The 20,039-nt window shown below is 51.4% G+C and overlaps 1 protein-coding gene across 4 annotated transcripts in view; it reads right to left on the reverse strand.

The window, feature by feature from the left end:
• The window catches only part of ALG12 (ALG12 alpha-1,6-mannosyltransferase), a 68,642-nt gene that overhangs the window by 41,056 nt on the left and 7,547 nt on the right, over positions 1–20,039 (reverse strand). The window contains exons 4-11 of one of the 4 annotated variants that reach the window (XM_074391005.1): positions 19,763–19,936; positions 19,211–19,405; positions 18,575–18,678; positions 17,205–17,428; positions 13,327–13,496; positions 13,169–13,244; positions 12,905–13,041; positions 8,698–11,687 (exon numbers count right to left, since the gene is read on the reverse strand). In XM_074391005.1, coding sequence (XP_074247106.1) covers positions 11,647–11,687; positions 12,905–13,041; positions 13,169–13,244; positions 13,327–13,496; positions 17,205–17,428; positions 18,575–18,678; positions 19,211–19,405; positions 19,763–19,936 — 1,121 coding nt within the window. In that variant the 3' untranslated portion in view covers positions 8,698–11,646. Of the gene's footprint in view, positions 1–8,697; positions 11,688–12,179; positions 13,042–13,168; positions 13,245–13,326; positions 13,497–17,204; positions 17,429–18,574; positions 18,679–19,210; positions 19,406–19,762; positions 19,937–20,039 lie in introns of those variants that run through there. The other 3 variants (XM_039463109.2, XM_039463110.2, XM_074391006.1) reach the window with 3 other exon arrangements.

Here is a 20,039-nt window from a genome sequence, read left to right on the forward strand (position 1 = left end):
GATGCAGTTTCTTCATTGTTTTGATGCTCTTTACCATTTGGTATGTTTTTGGAGTGGCTGGTACTGGTTGTACTTTCTATGTTTAGTGCTTCTTTCAGGCCTGGTGATGATGAAATCTGAGTAATTGCTTGTTCATAAAGGATTTTATTTCTCCTTCACTTATGAAGCTTAGTTTGGCTGAATATGAAATTCTGGGTTGAAAGTTCTTTTCTTTAAGGATGTTGAATATTGGCCCCCGCTCTCGTCTGGCTTGTAGGGTTTCTGCTGAGAGATCTGCTGTGAGTCTGATGGGGTTCCCGTTGTGGGTAGCCCGACTTTTCTCTCTGGCTGCCCTTAGCATTTTCTCCTTCATTTCAACCCTGGTGAATCTGATGATTATGTGCCTTGGGGTTGCTCTTCTTGACGAATATCTTTGTGGTGGTCTCTGTATTTCCTGGACTTGGATATTGGCCTGCCTTGCTAGGTTGGGGAAGTTTTCCTGGATAATATCCTGAGAGTATTTTCCAGCTTGGATTCATTCTCTCCATCACATTCAGGTATACCTATCAAACGTAGATTAGGTCTTTTAGCATAGTTCCATAGTTCTTGGAGACTTTGTTCATTCATTTTTACCCTTTTTTCTCTAATTTGCCTTCTTATTCTATTTCATTGAGTTGATCTCCAACCTCTGATATCCTTTCTTCTTCTTAGTCAATTTGGCTGTTGCAACTTGTGTATGCTTCATGAAGTTCTCGTGTTGTGTTTTTCAGCTCCATGAATTCACTTACATTCCTTTCTAAGCCGTTTATTTTTGTTAACATTTCGTCAAATCTTTTTTCAATGTTCTTAGTTTCTTTGCATTGGGTTAGAACATGTTCTTTTAGCTCAGTGAAGTTTCTTATTACCCACCTTCTGAAGTCTGTTTCAGTCAATTCATCACACTAATTCTCCATCCAGCCTTGTTCACTTGCTGGTGAGGAGTTGTGATCCCTTGCAGGAGGAGAGGTGTTCTGGTTTTGGGTGTTTTCATCCTTTTTGCGCTGGTTTCTTCCCATCTTTGTGGATTTATCCACCTGTCATCTTTGTAGTTGTTGACTTTCAGATTGGGTCTCTGAGTGGATGTTCAGTTTGTTGACGATGAACTTATTTCTTTCTGTTTCTTAGTTTCCCTTCTAACAATCATGCCCTTCTGCTGTAGGACTGCTGAGGTCCACTCCAGGCCCTGCTTGCCTGGGGATCACCTGCAGTGGCTGCAGAACACTAAAGGTTGCTGCCAGTTTCTTCTGCTTTATCCCAGAAGGATACCCACCAGATGAGCTCTCATTTAGGAGGTGACTCTGGATATACAGGGGTCAGGAAGCTGCTTGAGGAGACTGTCCTTTATAGGAGCTCAGTTGCTGAGCTGTGAGCTCCATTGTTCATTCAGAGCTGCTGGGCAGGTAGGTTTAAGTCTGCTGCAGCAGAACTCAGAAATGCCTTTTTTCCCCCAGGTGCTCTGTCCCAGGGAGTTAGGGCTTTATTTATAAGTTTCTGTCATGCTGCTGCCTTTTTTCAGGGCTGCCCTGCCCAGCAAGGACACAGCCTAGTCACAGTCTGCCTGCAGAGGCTTTGCTGAGTTGCTGTGGGCTCTGCTCAGCTGCTGTGTGAACGTCCCTGCAGTCCTGTTTATATGGGTATAGTTAGAAATGCCTCGGCAGTGGCAGCCCACCTCTGTAATGGTGGACTCCCTGTAATGGCGGGCTGCCTCAGCAATGACGGAATACCTCCGTAGTGGTGGACTGCCTCGGTAATGGATGCCCCTCCCACACAGAGCTGGACCGTCCCGGGTTTAGCTGTGCTTGCTGTGAAACTCTCAATCCAGAGAGTTTCAGATTGCTGTTTTTTTTTTTTTGAGGAGGTGGGGAAAGGAACCAGCCAAGCCTGATCACCTGGCTCCCTGCCTGAGACCCTTTTTGGTTTCAGTTGAACAGGTGACTCTTTCTCCCAGGTGTTCCAGTTGCCTGTTGAAAAGGCACCAGGATCTGTGTGATTTCCCATGTGGTGACCCACTGCGTTGGCTGAAATAGCTGCGCTGAGATTTATAGCACTTTTTTGCCCAGGAATCTGCTGGCCTGGCTCCCTGTTTCAGTCCCCTTTTTCATCAGTTGAACAGGCGACTGTCTCCCAGGAGCTCCAATCGCCAGGTAAAACGGCGCCTGGGCCGGGCGCAGTCGCTCACGCCTGTAATCCTAGCACTTTGGGAGGCCGAGGTAGGTGGATCACCTGAGATCAGGAGTTCAAGACCAGCCTGGCCATTATGGTGAAACCCCATCTTAAACAAACAAACAAACAAACAAAAAACGGTGCCTGGACCCATGTATTTTGTGTGGAGACCCGCCACGGTGGCCAAAACAGCTGTGCTGGTGACCCGTGGGGCTCCTCTGCCTGGGAATTTCCTGGTCTGTGGGCAATAAAAATCCATCTGGAAATGCGGCATTCACCCACCCTCCGCACTTTCACTGGGAGCTGCAATCCTGAGCTCCTCCTAATCGGCCATCTTGGATCCATCCATAAATGGAGATTTTAATTGAGTAGCACCAATCACTCTAAAGGAATCTTGATTAGTATTGATCAGCTACAGTCAAATGGGATTAGATTCACTCAGCCATTAGTCCACTTGGCAGTCTCGGTTGAGTTCTGGGAAAGGCAAACACGGGGTCTCCTGTGAGCAGCCCCTCTGTCCAGCACTGTGCCCCAGGAAAGGGCCTGTGTCCCTGCTGGGTCTCTGCTTGCTGCCTTTTCCCAGTGAGCTGGTCCTGATGTCCATGTCAGTCTTTCAGTGAGTGTTCCTGCACAGTCTGTTAACAGATCAGAGGAAACCCACTGGTGTGGCTCAAGAATTCTAAATATGCACGTGTCTCTTGCATGAGAGTTCTGGGCCCCTGGGCCTCAGTGTTCACCCAGGCATCATCCTCACGCTCAGGAACATCTGTAACTACAGCTCTCCCTGAGAGGCTTTTTCTCTTCGGAAATAAAGGCTTTTCCAGAAGCATCCCAGCAGACCTTGTTTAGCTGGAGTGGGTCCTGGGGGACATCTCCAGGACCCTCCTAATGAGGTGGGTGAGAGAGGAGGGGTGCCATGGCTTTTCCCCATCTCACAGCATCAGTGAAGCCTTGGTATCTTTCCCCTTGTCCAGTTAACATTTATCTTGTACCTTGGTACTTTGTCCTCTCAATTTTTCAAAATTATTTGAGATTGTTCTTACTCTGTCACCCAGGCTGGAGTACAATGGCATGATCTCAGCTCACTACAACCTCTGCCTTCCAGATTTTCCTGCCTCAGCCTCCCAAGTAGCTGAGATTATGGGTGCCTGCCACCATGCCTGGCTAATTTTTGTAATTTTTTAAGTAGGAACGGGGTTTTACCATCTTGGTCAGGCTGGTCTTGAACTCCTGACCTCAGGTGATCTGCCCTCCTTGGCCTCTCAAAGAGCTGGGATTACAGGCGTGAACCACCACACCATACCTGTTCTCTTAAATTTCTTTTTTTTTTTTTTTTTTTTTTGAGACGGAGTTTTGCTCTAGTTACCCAGGCTGGAGTGCAAGGTGCAATCTCGGCTCACCGCAACCTCCGCCTCCCGGGTTCAGGCAATTCTCCTGCCTCAGCCTCCTGAGTAGCTGGGATTACAGGCACGCACCACCACGCCCAGCTAATTTTTTGTATTTTTGGTAGAGACGGGGTTTCACCATGTTGACCAGGATGGTCTCGATCTATTGACCTCGTGATCCACCCGCCTCGGCCTCCCAAAGTGCTGGAATTACAGGCTTGAGCCACCGCGCCCGGCCTGTTCTCTTAAATTTCTAAAATCAAGATCCATGAGAAATCCTGACTACATTTTGATTGAAATTGCATTGAATTTATAGCTCAATTTGGGGCAGCTTTATTATGAGTATATGGATGCTTCAATAATGCACTGTCCAGTTTTAATGCTGAGCTCCACAAGGTGGCGCACATGGGAGCAGGTCGTTAGGACCCGTCCATCCTCGGGAGGAGGCAGGAGCTCAGACTGGTGCCATGCCAGGGACCCCGACCTCCATCTTTTCCTTTTAAAACAGCCATTGTGTTCAGGCTATTTTAATGGAAATTCCCGTCTGCAGCTAGTGTTAATAGAATACATATTCAAACTAGCTTTTAAAACTAATTTTATCTTAATCTCAATCCTATAGGAATATTGAAAGCATAATACAAATGACCTTTTCCCCCCGGAGCCATGGAGAAAAAGTTGCCAGCCTGATTCCCAGGCTCAAGTCCTCTACAACCACAGCACAGTGCAGAAGCCGGGAACTCCCCTCGTGTCACACCAGCAGCCGCAGGGGAGAGTTAGGAGTGCGAGAGGAATTTGGAGAGGAAGCAGGAGGGCCTGGGGAGCCTCAGACACCCAAGGGGCAGAAACACCCCAGCCCTGGACCCAGGGGGTGCCACTGCAGGAGGCTGTGGGCATTTCTGCCTCCCCCAGCAGAGGACCAGACCCACACATCCAACCACCCCAGGCCCTGGTCCACAGAGGATGTGACGTGGGCTGCCCTGACCACAGGCTCCTAGCACACAGACTCAGTTCTGAAGATTGTGACATTCATAGACACGAGTTCTTGGTTCCAGTGCTCCCTGGGTTTCTGTGAGCTAGTGCTCGTGCTGAGAAGAGGCGAGTTAGCGCCTCACAGTTAGGCTGGGGCGTGCATGTTGGCAGAACGTCACTGAAGGGACTGCACTCTGCTCTGTTATGCCAGGGGCACCTTCTGCTGTAACCACCCTGTTCCCGTGGTAAAGGCAGCATCTGGGAAGGTACCACTTGGAAGTTATTTTCCATTAAAAACTGTGTGTAAGACCGGGTGCGGTGGCTCAAGCCTGTAATCCCAGCACTTTGGGAGGCCGAGGCGGGTGGATCACGAGGTCAAGAGATCGAGACCATCCTGGTCAACATAGTGAAACCCCGTCTCTACTAAAAATACAAAAAATTAGCTGGGCATGGTGGCGCGTGCCTGTAATCCCAGCTACTCAGGAGGCTGAGGCAGGAGAATTGCCTGAGCCCAGGAGGCGGAGGTTGCAGTGAGCCGAGATCGCGCCATTGCACTCCAGCCTGGGTAACAAGAGCGAAACTCCGTCTCAAAAAAAAACAAAAAACAACAAAAAAAAACTGTGTGTGGAGGCTCTGAGACAATGCAAATGTCGTCCTGCTTAAGACTTCATATTTGCTGATTCATATTGGTATGGGCTCAGGGCTTCCTATATAATTTATGAATTAACATATCTATCGTTTTCCCCAATCCTCCAGATTTGGCTGGAGGAGTACTCGGTCTTCCTTCTGTGTCCTCTTGATAGGTCCTCATCATTCTTTGAACATTTACTCCTTTTCTGAGGGAAAAGCCCTATGCTCATCCTCTATCTTCTCTGCCCTGGCCCTTGAATTGTGGTCTCCTTTCTCCAAGGAGTCCTCCTTCCCTGGAGCGTGGTGTCCAGAGGCCGAGCTCTGGGTGCTGGTGCCACAGTTGCTGCTCTTCAGGACTCTTGGTACAGACACATGTCTTTTTGGTTTTTTTGAGAGGGAGTCTCACTCTGTCACCAGGCTGGAGTGCAGCGGCGCTATCTCAGCTCACTGCAACCTCCATCTCCTGGGTTCAAGCAATTCTCCTGCCTCAGCCTCCTGAGTAGCTGGGATTACAGGCACGCATCATCATACGTAGCTAATTTTTGTATTTTTAGTAGAGACAGGGTTTTACCATGTTGGCCAGGCTGGTCTTGATCTCCTGACCTCATGATCTGCCCACCTAAGCTTCCCAAAGTGCTGGGATTACAGGCGTGAGCCACCACACCTGGCATATTTCCATTTTTATTTAAGAAATTTTTAAATTTCCATCCTTTTCTATTTTAAACACAGTCTCCCTCTGTCACCTACAATGGAGTGCAATGGTGAGATCTCGGCTCACTGCAACCTCTGCCTCCCGGGTTTAAGCAATTCTCCTGCCTCAGCCTCTCAAGTAGCTGGGATTACAGAGCACGCCACCACACCCACCTAATTTTTGTAGTCTTTAATAGGGATAGGGTTTCGCCATGTTGGCCAAGCTGGTCTCAACTCTTGGCCTCAAGCAATCTACCTGCCTTGGCCTCCCAAAATAATGGTATTACAGGTGTGAGCCAGCACACCCAGCCCCGGTCTTCCATCTTAACTTCTTCATTGACCCAGTGGTCTTTGAGCACTTCGAATGTATCATCCCATTCTGTCCTGGCCTGTAAGGTTTCTGCTGAGAAATCTGCTGTTAGTCTGATGGGGATTCCTTTATATGTGACTAGATTTTTTAAATTCTTGCTAAGTTTAGAATTCCGTGTTTGCCTTTAGGCAGTTTGAATACAATGTGCCATGGAGAAGACCTTTTTGCATTGTATCTGTTTGGAGCTGTCAGGGCCTCCTGTAGCTGGATGTGTAAATCTTCTGCTAGACTCAGGGTTTTCATTATTATTTTGTTAAACAGGTTTTCTAACCCTTTCATTATCTTTGCCTTCTGGGCCCCAACAATTCAAAACTGGACTTTTTTTTTTTTTTTTTTTTTTTTTGAGACAGAGTTTCGCTCGTTACCCAGGCTGGAGTGCAATGGCGCGATCTCGGCTCACCGCAACCTCCGCCTCCTGGGTTCAGGCAATTCTCCTGCCTCAGCCTCCCGAGTAGCTGGGATTACAGGCACGTGCCACCATGCCCAGCTAATTTTTTGTATTTTTTTTTTTTTAGTAGAGACGGGGTTTCACTATGTTGACCGGGATGGTCTCGATCTCTCGACCTCGTGATCCACCCGCCTCGGCCTCCCAAAGTGCTGGGATTACAGGCTTGAACCACCGCGCCCGGCCTAAAACTGGACTCTTTACGGTGTCCCATGTGTCACAAAGGTTTTGCTCATTGTTTTTTATTCCTTTTTTCATTATTTTTGTCTGACTGGGTTATTTCGAAAGACCCACCTTCAAGTTCTGCAGTTCTTCTGCTTGATCTACTCTATTACTGAGGTTTTTTATGTATTTTGTGTTTTATTCAATGAATTATTCAGTTCCAGAATTTTTAAATTTAGTATGTTTTGTTATTTTTTCTGGTATCTACCTCTTCAATAAGTTTCCCATTCATATCCTGAATTGTTTTTCTGATAGTTTTATATTGCTTTTCAGAATCATTTTCTATTTCTCTGAGGTTGTTTAGGATCAATAATTTGGATTCTTCTTCCTGGATTTCATGAATTTCTCTTCCTTCCTCTTCTTTCTTTCCCTCCTTCTTTCTCCCCTTCATCTTCTCCTCTTTCCTTCCCCTTCCCCTTTCTTTCTGACAGCTCCCTTCCCTACCCTTCTTCTTTCTGACAGCATCTCACTCTGTCACCGAGGCTGGAGTGCAGCAGTTCCATCATAGCTCACTTGAACTATATACAACCTTGAACTCCTGGGCTCAGGCGATCTTCCCACCTCCACCTCCTGAGAAGCTGGGACTATAGGTGCACCCCAGTGGATTTCTGAAGAATTGCTGTGTTCCTTTGGAGGTGTCACATTTCCTTGCTTTTTCATGTTCCCTTTGTCCTTATGTTGATATCTGCTCATTTGGTGTAACAGTCACTTCCTCCAATTTTTTGAATCTGCTTTCATAGAGAAGGACTTTTTCCTGAAGGTGTTTCTATGGTGCTGGTCAGGTAGGGCACTTTGGCTTTTATTCTGGGTGAATGTAGTAGTATAGTCCCTGTAAGATTTCTTCAGCTGTAAACAATGTCAGTGGTATCTGTGATTTCTTCTGTGGCTTAGGATGCAATTAGTAGAGGCTGTGGCAACATTTTATTGTTTGTTGAGACAGAGTCTTGCTGTGTTGCCCAACCTGGAGTGCAGTGGCATGATCTTGGCTCACTGCAATCTCCACCCCCCAGGTTCAAGCAATTCTGCTTCAGCCTCCCAAGAAGCTGGGATCATAGGCGTGCACCAACATACCTGGCTAATTGTATTTTTTGTAGAGGTGGGATTTTGCCATGTTGGCCAGGCTGGTCTCAAACTCCTGACCTCCGATAATCTGCCCTCCTTAGCCTCCCAAAGTGCTAGGATCATAGGCATGAGCCATTATGCCCGGTGGCAATGTGTTACTGGGGACTTAGATCCAGGTAGGCCAGTCTTCAGGCCTCAGTGGTGGCAGCAGTGGGCTGAGTATGCCTGGCCTTGGGCCCCAGGACAGCCTACAGTGGCATCAGTGTTAGCAGGTCTAGGTGGGCTGATTTTGGGGCCTCCCAGTGGCTTACTTGGATGCTGGTAGTTATGGTGGTGGGACAGGCAGGTAGGCCCCTGGGCAGCCAGTGTGGTGGGGGCAATGGCAATGGCAATGGTGGGATGACCCACTGGATGGGCTGGTGTTGGCAATGGCTGTGAAGGGCTAGGTGGGCCAGTGCAATCCTTTTCCAGAATGTCAAACAGTTGGAATCATACAGGTATTTTTTGAGATGAAGTTTTACTCTTGTCACCCAGGCTGGAGTGCAGTGGCATGATCTCGGCTCACTGCAAACTCTGCTTCTTGGGTTCAAGTGATTCTCCTGCCTCAGCCTCCCAAGTAGCTGGGATTACAGGTGCCCACCACTATCCACTATGCCCAGCTAACTTTTGCATATATAAATATAAATACATACATATATATAAATACATACACACACACAAATACATACATACATATATATATATATATATATATATATCTGAGATGGTGTCTTGCTATGTTTCCCAGGCTGGAGTGCAGTGGTGTGATCTCAGCTCACTGCAACCTCTGCCTCCCTGGTTCAAGTGATTCTCCTGCCTCAGGCTCCTCAGTAGCTGGGACTACAGGTGCATGCCACCACACCCAGCTAACTTTTTGTATTTTTAGTAGAGACAGGGTTTCACCATGTTAGCCAGGATAGTCTCAATCTCCTGACCTTGTGATCTGCCCACCTTGGCCTCCCAAAATGCTGGGATTACAGGTGTGAGCCACTGTGCCTGGCAGTCATTTTTCTATTTTTAGTAGAGACAGGGTTTCACCATGTTGGCCAGGCTGGTCTTGAACTCCTGACCTCAGGTGATCCACCCACATTGGTCTCCCAAATTGCTGGGATTACAGGCGTGAGCCACCATGCCTGGCTGAGAGAATTGGTTTTTGAGAAAAGTGCAAAGGCAATTCAGTGGTGAAAAAAACAATCTTTTATTTATTTATTTATTTATTTATTTATTTAGAGACGGAGTTTCGCTCTTGTTACCCAGGCTGGAGTGCAATGGCGCGTCAACTTCCGCCTCTTGGGTTCAGGGAATTCTCCTGCCTCAGCCTCCTGAGTAGCTGGGATTACAGGCATGCGCCACCATGCCCAGCTAATTTTTTGTCTTTTTAGTAGAGACGGGGTTTCGCCATGTTGACCAGGATGGTCTCGATCTCTTGACCTTGTGATCCACCCACCTCAGCCTCCTAAAGAGCTGGGATTACAGGTGTGAGCCACTGCACCCGGCCCTATTTCTTTTCTTAAGAGACAGGGTCTCTCTCTGTCACCCAGGCTGGAGTGCAGTGGTATAATCACAGCTCACTGCAGCCTCAACTGCCTGGGCTCAAGGGATCCTCCTGCCTCAGCCTCCCTAGTAGCTGGGACTATAGGCATGCACCACTGAGGATAATATTTTCAATAAAATGGTGTTACAACAATTGGATATTCATAGGAAAAAAAAAATGACCCATACCTCACAACGTATTAAAAAATTAACCCTAGCCGGGCACAGTGGCTCACACCTGTAATTCCAGCACTTTGGAAGACCAAGACAGGCAAATTATTTGAGCTCAGGAGTTCATAACCAGCCCGGGCAATACAGTGAGACCCCATCTCTACAAAAAATACAAAAAACAAAAGAAAACACAAAATTAGCCTATGAAAAGACGTTCAACTTCTCTCATAAGAAAAATGATCAAAACTACACTGAACCACCATTCACCCTGTGGGACTGCAAAATGGTACCACCCTGTGGAGGGAATGTCACGATACCCCACACAACCCAGGTACAGTCACCCCTGAGGCCCAGCACTGTCCACCTCTGAATTCACCCTGAAGATATGCCTCAAACAAATGAAAATACAAAGGGACTCGGTTATGCATGGCAGCATTATTTAAATTTATAAAATACTGGAAATAAGTGAACTGCCCACACAGAGGAGAGTAGCTCAAGAAGTGACACCACGATTTCCAGGAGCGACTATTACGTGAACAAACCAGTGTCTGGCTGGGAGCTCATGCCTGTCATCCCAGCACTTAAGGAGGCCAAGGCAGGACTGCTTGAAGCCTGGTGTTCAAGACCATCCTGGGCAATACAGCGAGACCCCATCTCTAAAAAGAAAATCTGCTGGGTTTGGTGGCACACACCTGTAGTCCCAGCTACTTGGGAGGCTCAGGTGGGAGGATGGCTTGAGCCCAGGAGATGGAGGCTGTAGTGAGCTAGGATTGCACAATTGTACTCCAGCTTGGCTTACAGAGCAAGACCCTATCTCTAAAACCAAACCAAAAAGCCAAAGTGCAAATGAGCATATAAAGAAAGCTACGTCTAAGAAAAAAGGGAATACATGTATATAAGTTTCTCTTTATAAAATTAAACACACACGAGATAAATCAGAAGACAATTATGCTCATTACCAAAAACCAGGGAGGAGGTACCAGAGGGAGTGGCTCCCGGCACCTGCCCTTAGGAGTTTTGACATCTAGAAGCACGGTGATGCTCTACAAACCCAACAGGATGCGGCATGGGGTGGGAGGCAAAGACTGAAAGCCAGTGGGAAGGGTGAACCCAGCTCTATTTCCAACGAAGGCACCACCACACTGCTGGTGGAGAAGCCAATCCAAGGAACTCAGCGCAGCAAGCAACGGCACCCATGGTTGTGGGCAGGGAGTAAACTACGCCCAAATCCCAACCTCTTGATGGCGGGTTTGTTTTTGCAATCCTGTGCCAAAGCAGCACTGGAGCTCCTGAGCAGGCGTGCACTGGACTTCCCAGCAGATGTGTGAGGACACTGCTCTTGATGGGGGTCACGGTCCTTAGGGTAGAGACGGAGGAGGTGGGGAATGGAGGGACAGGGGTGCAGGGAGAACCCTGCAAGGCGAAACGGAATCCAAGATGTGGGCACAGCTGTGCTGTTTCAGATCTGTACACGCATATTACATATGTACATGTGTGTCTGCACGTCGACACACCCCTGTCCTTCCCAGCCTGTCCACAGAAAGGGCCTAAAGCCCAGGCACCCAGTGGCATTGAGCACACCTGCGTTGAGATCCTGGTCTCTAACACATTCCCTACCAAAGGGGGCCAAGCTCTGCAGAGCAACAGCCGGAGCCAGAGGCTCAAGAGGACATTCCACCATGCCTGGTCATGAGGAGGTGCTCAAAGGAGAGGGCACAGCACATAGTGTACCGGTGGAGCATGGCAGGGCTCCCACCAGCAAATCTCTGAACACCAGAATCATTAAAGACAGGAGCAACTCACAGACCACGGGAGTCAGGAAGCAATCCACATGCGCCCAGCGACATGAGTGCAGATAACCCGTAAATACCTGAGACACACAGGTGGACGAACTGGGGAGGAGGGGGCCGTCTGTGGGATTCAGGGGTTGAGAAGCCTGCTCTCCAGCCTCACCATCTGGCCTCTGTTGAGTCAGGAAATGTCTGCACGGCTGTTCACCAGATGCAGTGGGGAAAACAGGAGGCACCAGGTGGAGAGGCAGTGCCAGGGCACCTGGGCCAACAGTCACACACACTCAAAAAGAGCTCAGGAAGAAAGTGTCCTTATGCACACGTGTGCATGGTGTGTGTTGTGTGCATGTGTGTATATGTGCATGGTTGCTGTGTGTGTGGTGTCTGCATGGTGTTTGCACGTGTGATGCATATGCATGGTGTGTGCACACATGGCATGTATGCATGGTGTGTGTGCATGTGAGCACGTGCATGGTGTGTGGTGTGTGCATGAGTGTGTGTGTGCACATGAGCGTGTGTGCATCAGCACCCAGTCCCCCGTCTCCAGTGCCCAGCAGCATCACATGCACTTTGGTGCATTATACATGCGTGGTCAGGGAAGTTGACAGCACCAAACTGTCCCTTGACCATGCACCTGGAATAATAATGTGTCATAAGCTATCACACGGGAAACAGTAAAGTTTCCATTCTCATTTTCTGTAATATCAAGGTTCCAATCAACATTTTATTGCCTTATTCTTTTTATCTCATTCCTTTTTGAACGTGTTTATCTCCTAAAATTTCATCTGTGATGGAGATGGGATGCTGCGAATACACCAATTGCAGGGACGGTGGCGGATGGGGGGCGGCAGGGGCCACCATGGTCTCCCGAGATGGGGTGCTGTCTCAGATGCCCCTAGAGACCCTCGGGCAGCAGGTGCAGGGTGCTGCCAAAATGCAGATCCCCCTGGGAGGCCAGGACACATGTAGCCTCACAGACAGGTGCCCGGGCGGGCCTGCTGCTCCCGATTAGTCATGCATGGCACTTGGTCTGGATGCCAGACAACTGTGTCACCCACCCTGCCCATCCACAGGAAGGCCTGAGCAGGCCACCATCACCCTGGGCAGTAGCTCCCAGGGTGCCAACAAGACCTGGGCCCCTCATTCTCTGGTGCTGCCAGCCCCAGGTGAGGCCACAGAGGAGGCCCTGGACCTGCTCTGGTGTCTGTCGGAGCCATGTGCACAGTGCTTTCACTTGCTTCTCTGAATTATCACAACTGTGCGGAAACTGGCAGCGACAGCAGCTCCGGGAGGGCCTGTGGCTGCTGAGGGCTGCCCAGTGCCCCTCAGGATGGCTGGGGGAGCCTCTCCAGAAGCACCAGCTTTGTCTGCAGGTGGACGTTGAAGGGGGGCAGCTGGGTCAGGTTCAGACTCACACCTGTGGTGCCTTCAACACTGGCCAGGACCCGGTGCGTGTCCCTGTAGAGGGCCAGGAGGTCAGGGGCCGCCTCCATGAGGATGTGCGTGTATGCCAGCATGCCTGCCCCCGGCTGCAGGTCCTCCCTCTTGTCGTACCTGCAGGATGAGAGCCAGTGGTCCTGTCCAGGGTCCACATTGCCCTGCACTGTCCCGTCCCCCAACCCCGGGTGCCAAGGGGCCCTCACGTGGCCTCCAGGAGGGTCATATTGTGTGTGGGTCCTACCTCCAGGCGCTGTTGACTTGGAGAAACCGAGACACACCTGTCTGGGCAGCTGCCACGTCAATGTGCAGAAGGACGTCTAGGAAAACCACGCCTGCTGTCAGATCCCATCCCCCTGGTCAGAGCCACAACAGTCCCCAGCCAGAGCCCCCAGCACCAACCTGTCTGGGGGGGCACCAGCTGGTGTAGCCTCTGCATCGCCACGCCGCCCGGGTAGTTGAAATGGGACACATACAGGGCGGTGGCCGAGTAGGCAGCATTCACCAGGAGATGTCCGATCACAAGCAGAGACCCCGCTTTGTACAGCCAAGACTTTTTATAGTTATTCAGCCTGAAAAAAGAATGGTTATGCACCATAAGCAGAACAGGGTGGCAATAAAATTAATCTAATTCTATCTACAAAACATATTAGGAGAATAACCTGCTATTCAACTTCACCAAGTCATAACAAGCAGAGTTAACCACCAAATAGAGTAACCTGTGGAAGTGGTTAAGATATGGCCTCAACAAGAGAATTGCCTGAACCCAGGAGGCGGAGGTTGCGGTGAGCCGAGATCGCGCCATTGCACTCCAGCCTGGGTAACAAGAGCGAAACACCGTCTCAAAAAAAAAAAAAAAAAGGCCTCAAGAATTGTCTGTGGAATTCTACCCAAGATGCCAATTTAAAATTTAGAATAGATTTTTTTTTTTTTTTTTTTTGAGATGGAGTTTCGCTCTTGTTACCCAGGCTGGAGTGCAATGGCACGATCTCGGCTCACCGCAACCTCCGCCTCCTAGGCTCAGGCAATTCTCCTGCCTCAGCCTCCTAAGTAGCTGGGATTACAGGCACGTGCCACCACACCCAGCTAGTTTTTTGTATTTTTAGTAGAGACGGGGTTTCACCATGTTGACCAGGATGGTCTCAATCTCTCGACCTCGTGATCCACCCGCCTCAGCCTCCCAAAGTGCTGGGATTACAGGCTTGAGCCACTGCGCCCAGCCTAGAATAGATTTTTTAAAATATTTTTTCTTTTTTTTCTTGAGACGGAATCTCACTGTGTTGCCCAGGCTGGAGTACAGTAGCATGATCTCGTCTACTGCAATTTCCTACTCCTCAGTTCAAGAGAGTCTCCTGCCTCAGCCTCTCTACCACACCCAGCTAATTTTTGTATTTTTAGTAAAGATGGGGTTTCACTGTGTTGACCAGGCTGGTCTTGAACTCCTTAACCTTGTGATCCACCCATCGTGGCCTCCCAAAGTGCTCGGATTATAGGCGTGAGGCACCATGCCCAGCCTAAAAATATATTTTCAAACAATCCCAAGTGACTGTAGGTCAGAGTACCACCCGGCCAAGCCCACTCCCAGCAGGCCTGTGAGTGAGCTCTGTGGGACAGGGCACCGCTGGTTCTCTCTGATGGACTGCACTGACCTCAGGATCCTACGGTAGAGTTAGCAGCTGGTGGAGAGTGTTTGGCCCACGAAGGTAAGACTCTTCACTAGCTACCAGAAAAGCTTGCTGGCCCTGGTCTAAATGCCTCAGAACCCCTGATTAAGACTCCCTCTCTTCCAAACCCACCAGGCTCCTCGGAGCCCTCTTCCCCATAGGCCCTGCCCTTTGCTATGGTTTGGATCTGTGTCCCCACCAAGTCTCATGTCCAACTGTGGTCCCCAAAGCTGGAGGTGAACCCTGGTGGGAGTTAATTAGGTCACAGGGTAGATCCTTCGGGAATGGATTAGTGCCATCCCCTCAGGCTGTTCTCCCGGTAGTCAGTGGCACCTCCCTGTCCCTCTTCCTCTGCTCTGGCCATATAAAACGTGTCTACTTCCCTTTCCCCAGGCCTCTCCGGAAGCTGAGCAGACGCCAGCACCACGCTTCCTGTACAGCCTGCAGAACCGTGAGCCAATGAAGCCTCTTCTTTATAAAGTATCCAGTCTCAGGTGTTTCTTTATAGCAGTGCAAGAGCACACTAGTACACCCTTGAACAAACTCTGGTGCAGTTCCTGAGCTTGAGGCTGCATCTAGGATGACCCCAGCCTCCTAAGTGCCTGCCCCAAAGAGCTCAGCACGGCCAGGGCGTTTGCCCGTCGTTCCCGCCCAAACCTGGAGTGGACGGTCACTGCAGGAAGCTTGCAATCACACACCTTCCACCTCCAGGACTATCTCAAGGCCCTGGGCCATGATGCCTGGAGAGACGGCCTATTCTTGCTCCCAGGGTGGCCAGTGTGAGGACCTGACTTCGGAGGGGGTCTTGATCTACCCTGCACCCCCTCATGAAGACGCCCCAAGTTTGTCCTCCTCTGGATAAGGCCGACTGGCACTGTGGGGGGCCCTTGCATGGAGCAGCTCCTCACGCCCAGCACACCAGGCCTCAAAGACACTCCTGCATTTGGTTTCAGCAGAACTGGGTCCAGTTAACACTGGACTTCTTCCCTGCTAGAAAAGTCTGTCTGAATACAATCCATCCGCACCACCTTCCCTGCCTTTCCCACCCTCTTTTCCATGACTCGGGCTGGGGTCGCTCCCCTTCAAGCCCAGAGCTGAACCCTGAGATGAGAGGGAGCGAAAGGCACAGAAAAGAGGCAGGTCCCTCAGGATCCCCCACCGAGGCATGGCCACGGCAGCCAGAGGAGCCCCTTACAGAGGCATGGTCACAGCAGCTGGAGGAGCCCCTCAACCCAGGCACGGCCACAGCAGCCAGAGGAGCCCCCAAAAGAGGCACAGCCATGGCAGCTAGAGGAGCCCTCCAACACAGGCATGGTCATAGCAGCCGGAGGAGCTCCCATAAAGGTATGGCCATGGCAGCCAGAGGAGCCCCCAACCCAGGCATGGCCACAGGACCTGGAGGAGCCCCCACAGAAGCATGGCCATAGCAGCAAGAGGAGCCCCTCAACCTAGGCATGGCCACGGTAGCTGGAAGAGTCCCTAGGCCTGAGGGCAGTGCGGGGCGGTGGGAGCTGGGGGGATTCCATCCTCTCCCCTGTAACAGGTGTCACGGGAAAGCACCTGACTGCTGCCTGGGATCAGGGACTTCCTCTCCAGCCAGGGTGGGCACCTCTCTGCACCTCAGGCCCCAGTCCCCCTGGCCCGCAGCCCTCCCCCTCAGTGCCCAGCATGGCCTGAGCTGACCTCCTGTTCCTACGAAGGCAGCGAGCTCTGAACGGGCACAGAGCTGGCCAGACTCAGCCCTGGACCCTTCCCCAGCACCCATAGGACCTGGCAGTGATGGACGTTCCCGGCTCCCTGAAGCTCCTGACACTGAGTGGCAGCCACGCTGGGACTACCTCACCCTCAGCACAGGCAACGCCCTCCCCATGCCCTGCCAGGCTCCCAGCTTCACCTCCATCACTGCTACTGGTGGTCCCTCCCCATAGGAAGCCCCCTGCCCTCCACAGGACCCCAGGTCTGGGCCACTCTGGGCCCTCTGCACCCAGCCATGGGCACCTCCCTGATCTCCCCCTCTTCCAGCCACATGACCTGCCTTGACAAACGCCCTCAATCCTGAGACCCTGTCAGGACGGCCATGAACGTCCTTCCTCCACCTGACCTGTTGCCCTCAGAGCCTCCCAGGCCTGACCGCCCCTGCCCTCTGCTGCTGCTACTGGTGTGAGTGTCCCTCCCCCGTGACAGAGACTGGGACCACCAGTACATCACCACATGTGGACCAGTCACCAAATTAATCAAAGACAGAGACCACCCAGGCAGATCCCTCTGACAGCAGGTCACCAGGCTGGTCCCAGCCCACACTCCTCAGGGCAGAGAGAGGACTGGGGCCACTCTCTTCTGACACAAGTGGCTAAACATGTCCTGTGTTTATCTTAAAAGACAGCCCCAGTGGCTCACACCTGTAATCCCAGCACTTGGAGAGGTGGAGGCAGGAGATGGCTTGACCCCCAGGAGTTGGGGGCTGCAGTAAGCTATGATTGTACTGCCGCACTCCAGCCTGGGCAACAGAGCAAGACCCGTCTCAAAAATTAAACACACACACACAAACCCTCACTGTAACTCAGTGAACCTGTTTCCAATGAAACTATAAAAACGCACATCACAAAAGGCACTCACAGGTAGGAGCAGCCTCTGGCGGCCGTGACGTTGAGTGCGGGGAAGGCGTAGATGATGAAGCGCAGCTCCTTGTGAGGCAGGAGGGAGTACACTGCCACAAAGCCGAGAGCCCCCACTGTCAACGCGTGCATCCTTCTGTCCATCAATCCCAGTGGGACGAAGAGCAGGCTGCAGCCCAGGCCGCGAGGCAGGGCTGAGTAGAAGTACCACAGCAGCGGGGAGGTCTGTGGGCTGGGTTAAGGAGGCCATGCACCTGCCCACACAACTGTCTACACATGCGCCCATGGGCTGGGTGGCAGGGTCAAGGCGGAGAAGATGCCTGGAAGACAGCTGTGCTAAGGGATGCAGCCCGGGCACAGCAGGGGGGCAGAGACACAGCCCAGGCCACGGCTCGGGTGCACAGACACCACTCAGGCCCCAGGCCCCGGGCCCCTCCTAAGAGACACAGCCCAGGCCGCGGCTCAGGTGCACAGACACAACTAGGGCCCTGGGCCCCTCCGGGAAGGACCAAGGCTGCAGGTGATTTGGTCTCTGCCGCCTTTCCTGCACTGGTAGAAACAGACGGTCACGAGTGATGCACGTGTGGGGGATTCATTATGATGCTTTATCTACTAGTGTATGTTTGAAATACTTCCTAAGAAAGTGCATTTTAAATGCAGATTGTCCAGGTCAGCACAGTGGCTCATGCCTATAATCCCAGCACTTTGGGAGGCCAAGGTGGACAGATCACCTAAGGTCAGGAGTTCGAGATCAGTTTGACCAACATGGTGAAACCCCACCTCTACTAAAAATACAAAAATTAGCTGGGCATGGTGGTGGATGCCTGTAATCCCACAGTTACTCTTGAGACTAAGGCAGGAGAATCACTTGAACCCAGGAGGCGGAGGATGCAGTGAGCCGAGATCATGCCATTGCACACCAGCCTGGGTGACAGAGCGAGACTTCATCTCAAAACAAAAACAAAAACAAAAAACAGATTTTCCGAGGAACAGAGAAGAGGCTGGGGCAATTGGGTGGGGCTGTTTCCACAAGACAGAGAGGGCAGCCGGGACCTCACCCCCTACGACCAGCATTTCCTAGGAGCAAGTGAGAGAGAGGGGCTCTGTCCTGACCCTGCCGCTGGGCCGCAGAGCAGGAAGAAGCCGCTGCTCCCACCACCCAAGGAATCCCAGGAGGTGTGGCTATGTGTCCCACCCATCACCCGCCCCGCACGGACACTGAAGGATACCCTCAAGGAGGCCCAGGAGGTGTGTCTGGGGGTCCCACTCATCACCCCCCTGCATGGACACTGAAGGATACCCCCAAGGAGGCCCAGGAAGTGTGTCTGGGGGTCCCACTCATCGCCCCCCTGCATGGACACTGAAGGATACCCCCCAGTTGGAGCTTTTGTTCAGGACGGTGTTGTACCAAAGCACTTTTCCTTCTGGCCACGTGAGCTGCCGCCAAAAATAAGAGTCCACAGCGACTGTCAGCCCTGATAAAATTAAAGAGAGTTTCTCAGTCAAGAACACAACCATCATTAAACACCCTGCCACGGTGCGGCCACCATCACTACAGAAGCTACAAGCTGCTTTCACATAAGAGAGGTTGGGCTGGGTGGGAAGATTGCCGGAGCCTAGGAGTTCAAGGTTGAAATGGGCTGTGATCACGCCACTGCACTCCATCCTGGGTGACAGAGCAAGACTCTATCTCTAAAGCAAAGAAAAAAAGAAGAAAGATGCCAACTGTGTTGAGGACGAGGCTGCCCTGAACCACCACCTTGGCCTGGTGCAGGGACAAGCCACCCTCCGCTCCGGTGGCCTCCCCTGGCCTTGGCCAAGGACAAGCGACAGACCAGTGAATAGGGGCTCCCAAGGCGCAGGGGGCTTAGGACCGAGATGTTTTAACGCTACTAAAGGTAGGGCAATTTTATTCCATGGGGAAGAAAACCTCCCAAATTTCTCTGACCTTTATAAAACAAGGCAGTACAAAATCCAGTTAGAAGCATCCCACAGCAACAGACTTACCTAAACAGAGGACCCCCGCTGGGATGGCGTGGCGAAAGGCTCTGACCACAGAAACCTTTCGGCTGCCCAAAGCCAGCAGCAGCAGGAGGCCCATGAACAGGCACAGCTCTGCCCTGAACACGATGATGGCGAAGGCCGACAGCCAGATGAAGCGGGCCCACTCATGCCCCAGCCAGGCTGAGAGGGCCAGCAGGACTGCAAGACAGTGCAGGAAGGTGCTCGTCAGACACGCCCCACCCTCACCCCCACCCCCACCCAGGAAACACCCAAGGAAGTGAAGGATGATTCCTTTTCTTATTACAAAAGCCACATAGATATCCCATAAAACAAATTGCTCAGAGCCACACCCCCAACTACTGTCGGCTAGGAAGTGCATCCCAAGCCAGCATGGAAAACAGCCCAGTTTCAGGTCACAGACCGTCCTGAGTCCTGAGGAACTCAATGGGGAGTGGCCATCACTGGGGAGGCACTGCCATAGGCCGCACAGCCCCCAACTCAGGAGACCTCCCAGCCAGCAGCAGGGGTGCGCGGGCCTGGCCAGCAGCTACGTACCCACGGGCAGGACCAGCACGTTGGGCAGTGTCCGTGTGCAGTAGAACATCAGGTGGAACTGCAAGGCCGTCACCCAGCAGAACATGGTGGCTACCACGGCCCCAAACTGCCGTCTCACTTCCTTTTGTAATGTCCAGAGTCCAAAAATCACACCAAGTCCAAGCACTCCTCTAACTAAATAAAGACAGCGACAGCATGTGAGCCTGTGCAGAGCATCTGTGGATCCTTCTATGTGGATCTACAGGGTTCCTTCTATGTGGCTCTTTCTACGTGGCTC

The sequence above is a fragment of the Saimiri boliviensis genome, chromosome 21 (assembly GCF_048565385.1).
Source record: "Saimiri boliviensis isolate mSaiBol1 chromosome 21, mSaiBol1.pri, whole genome shotgun sequence".
Taxonomy (NCBI): Eukaryota; Metazoa; Chordata; class Mammalia; order Primates; family Cebidae; genus Saimiri; species Saimiri boliviensis.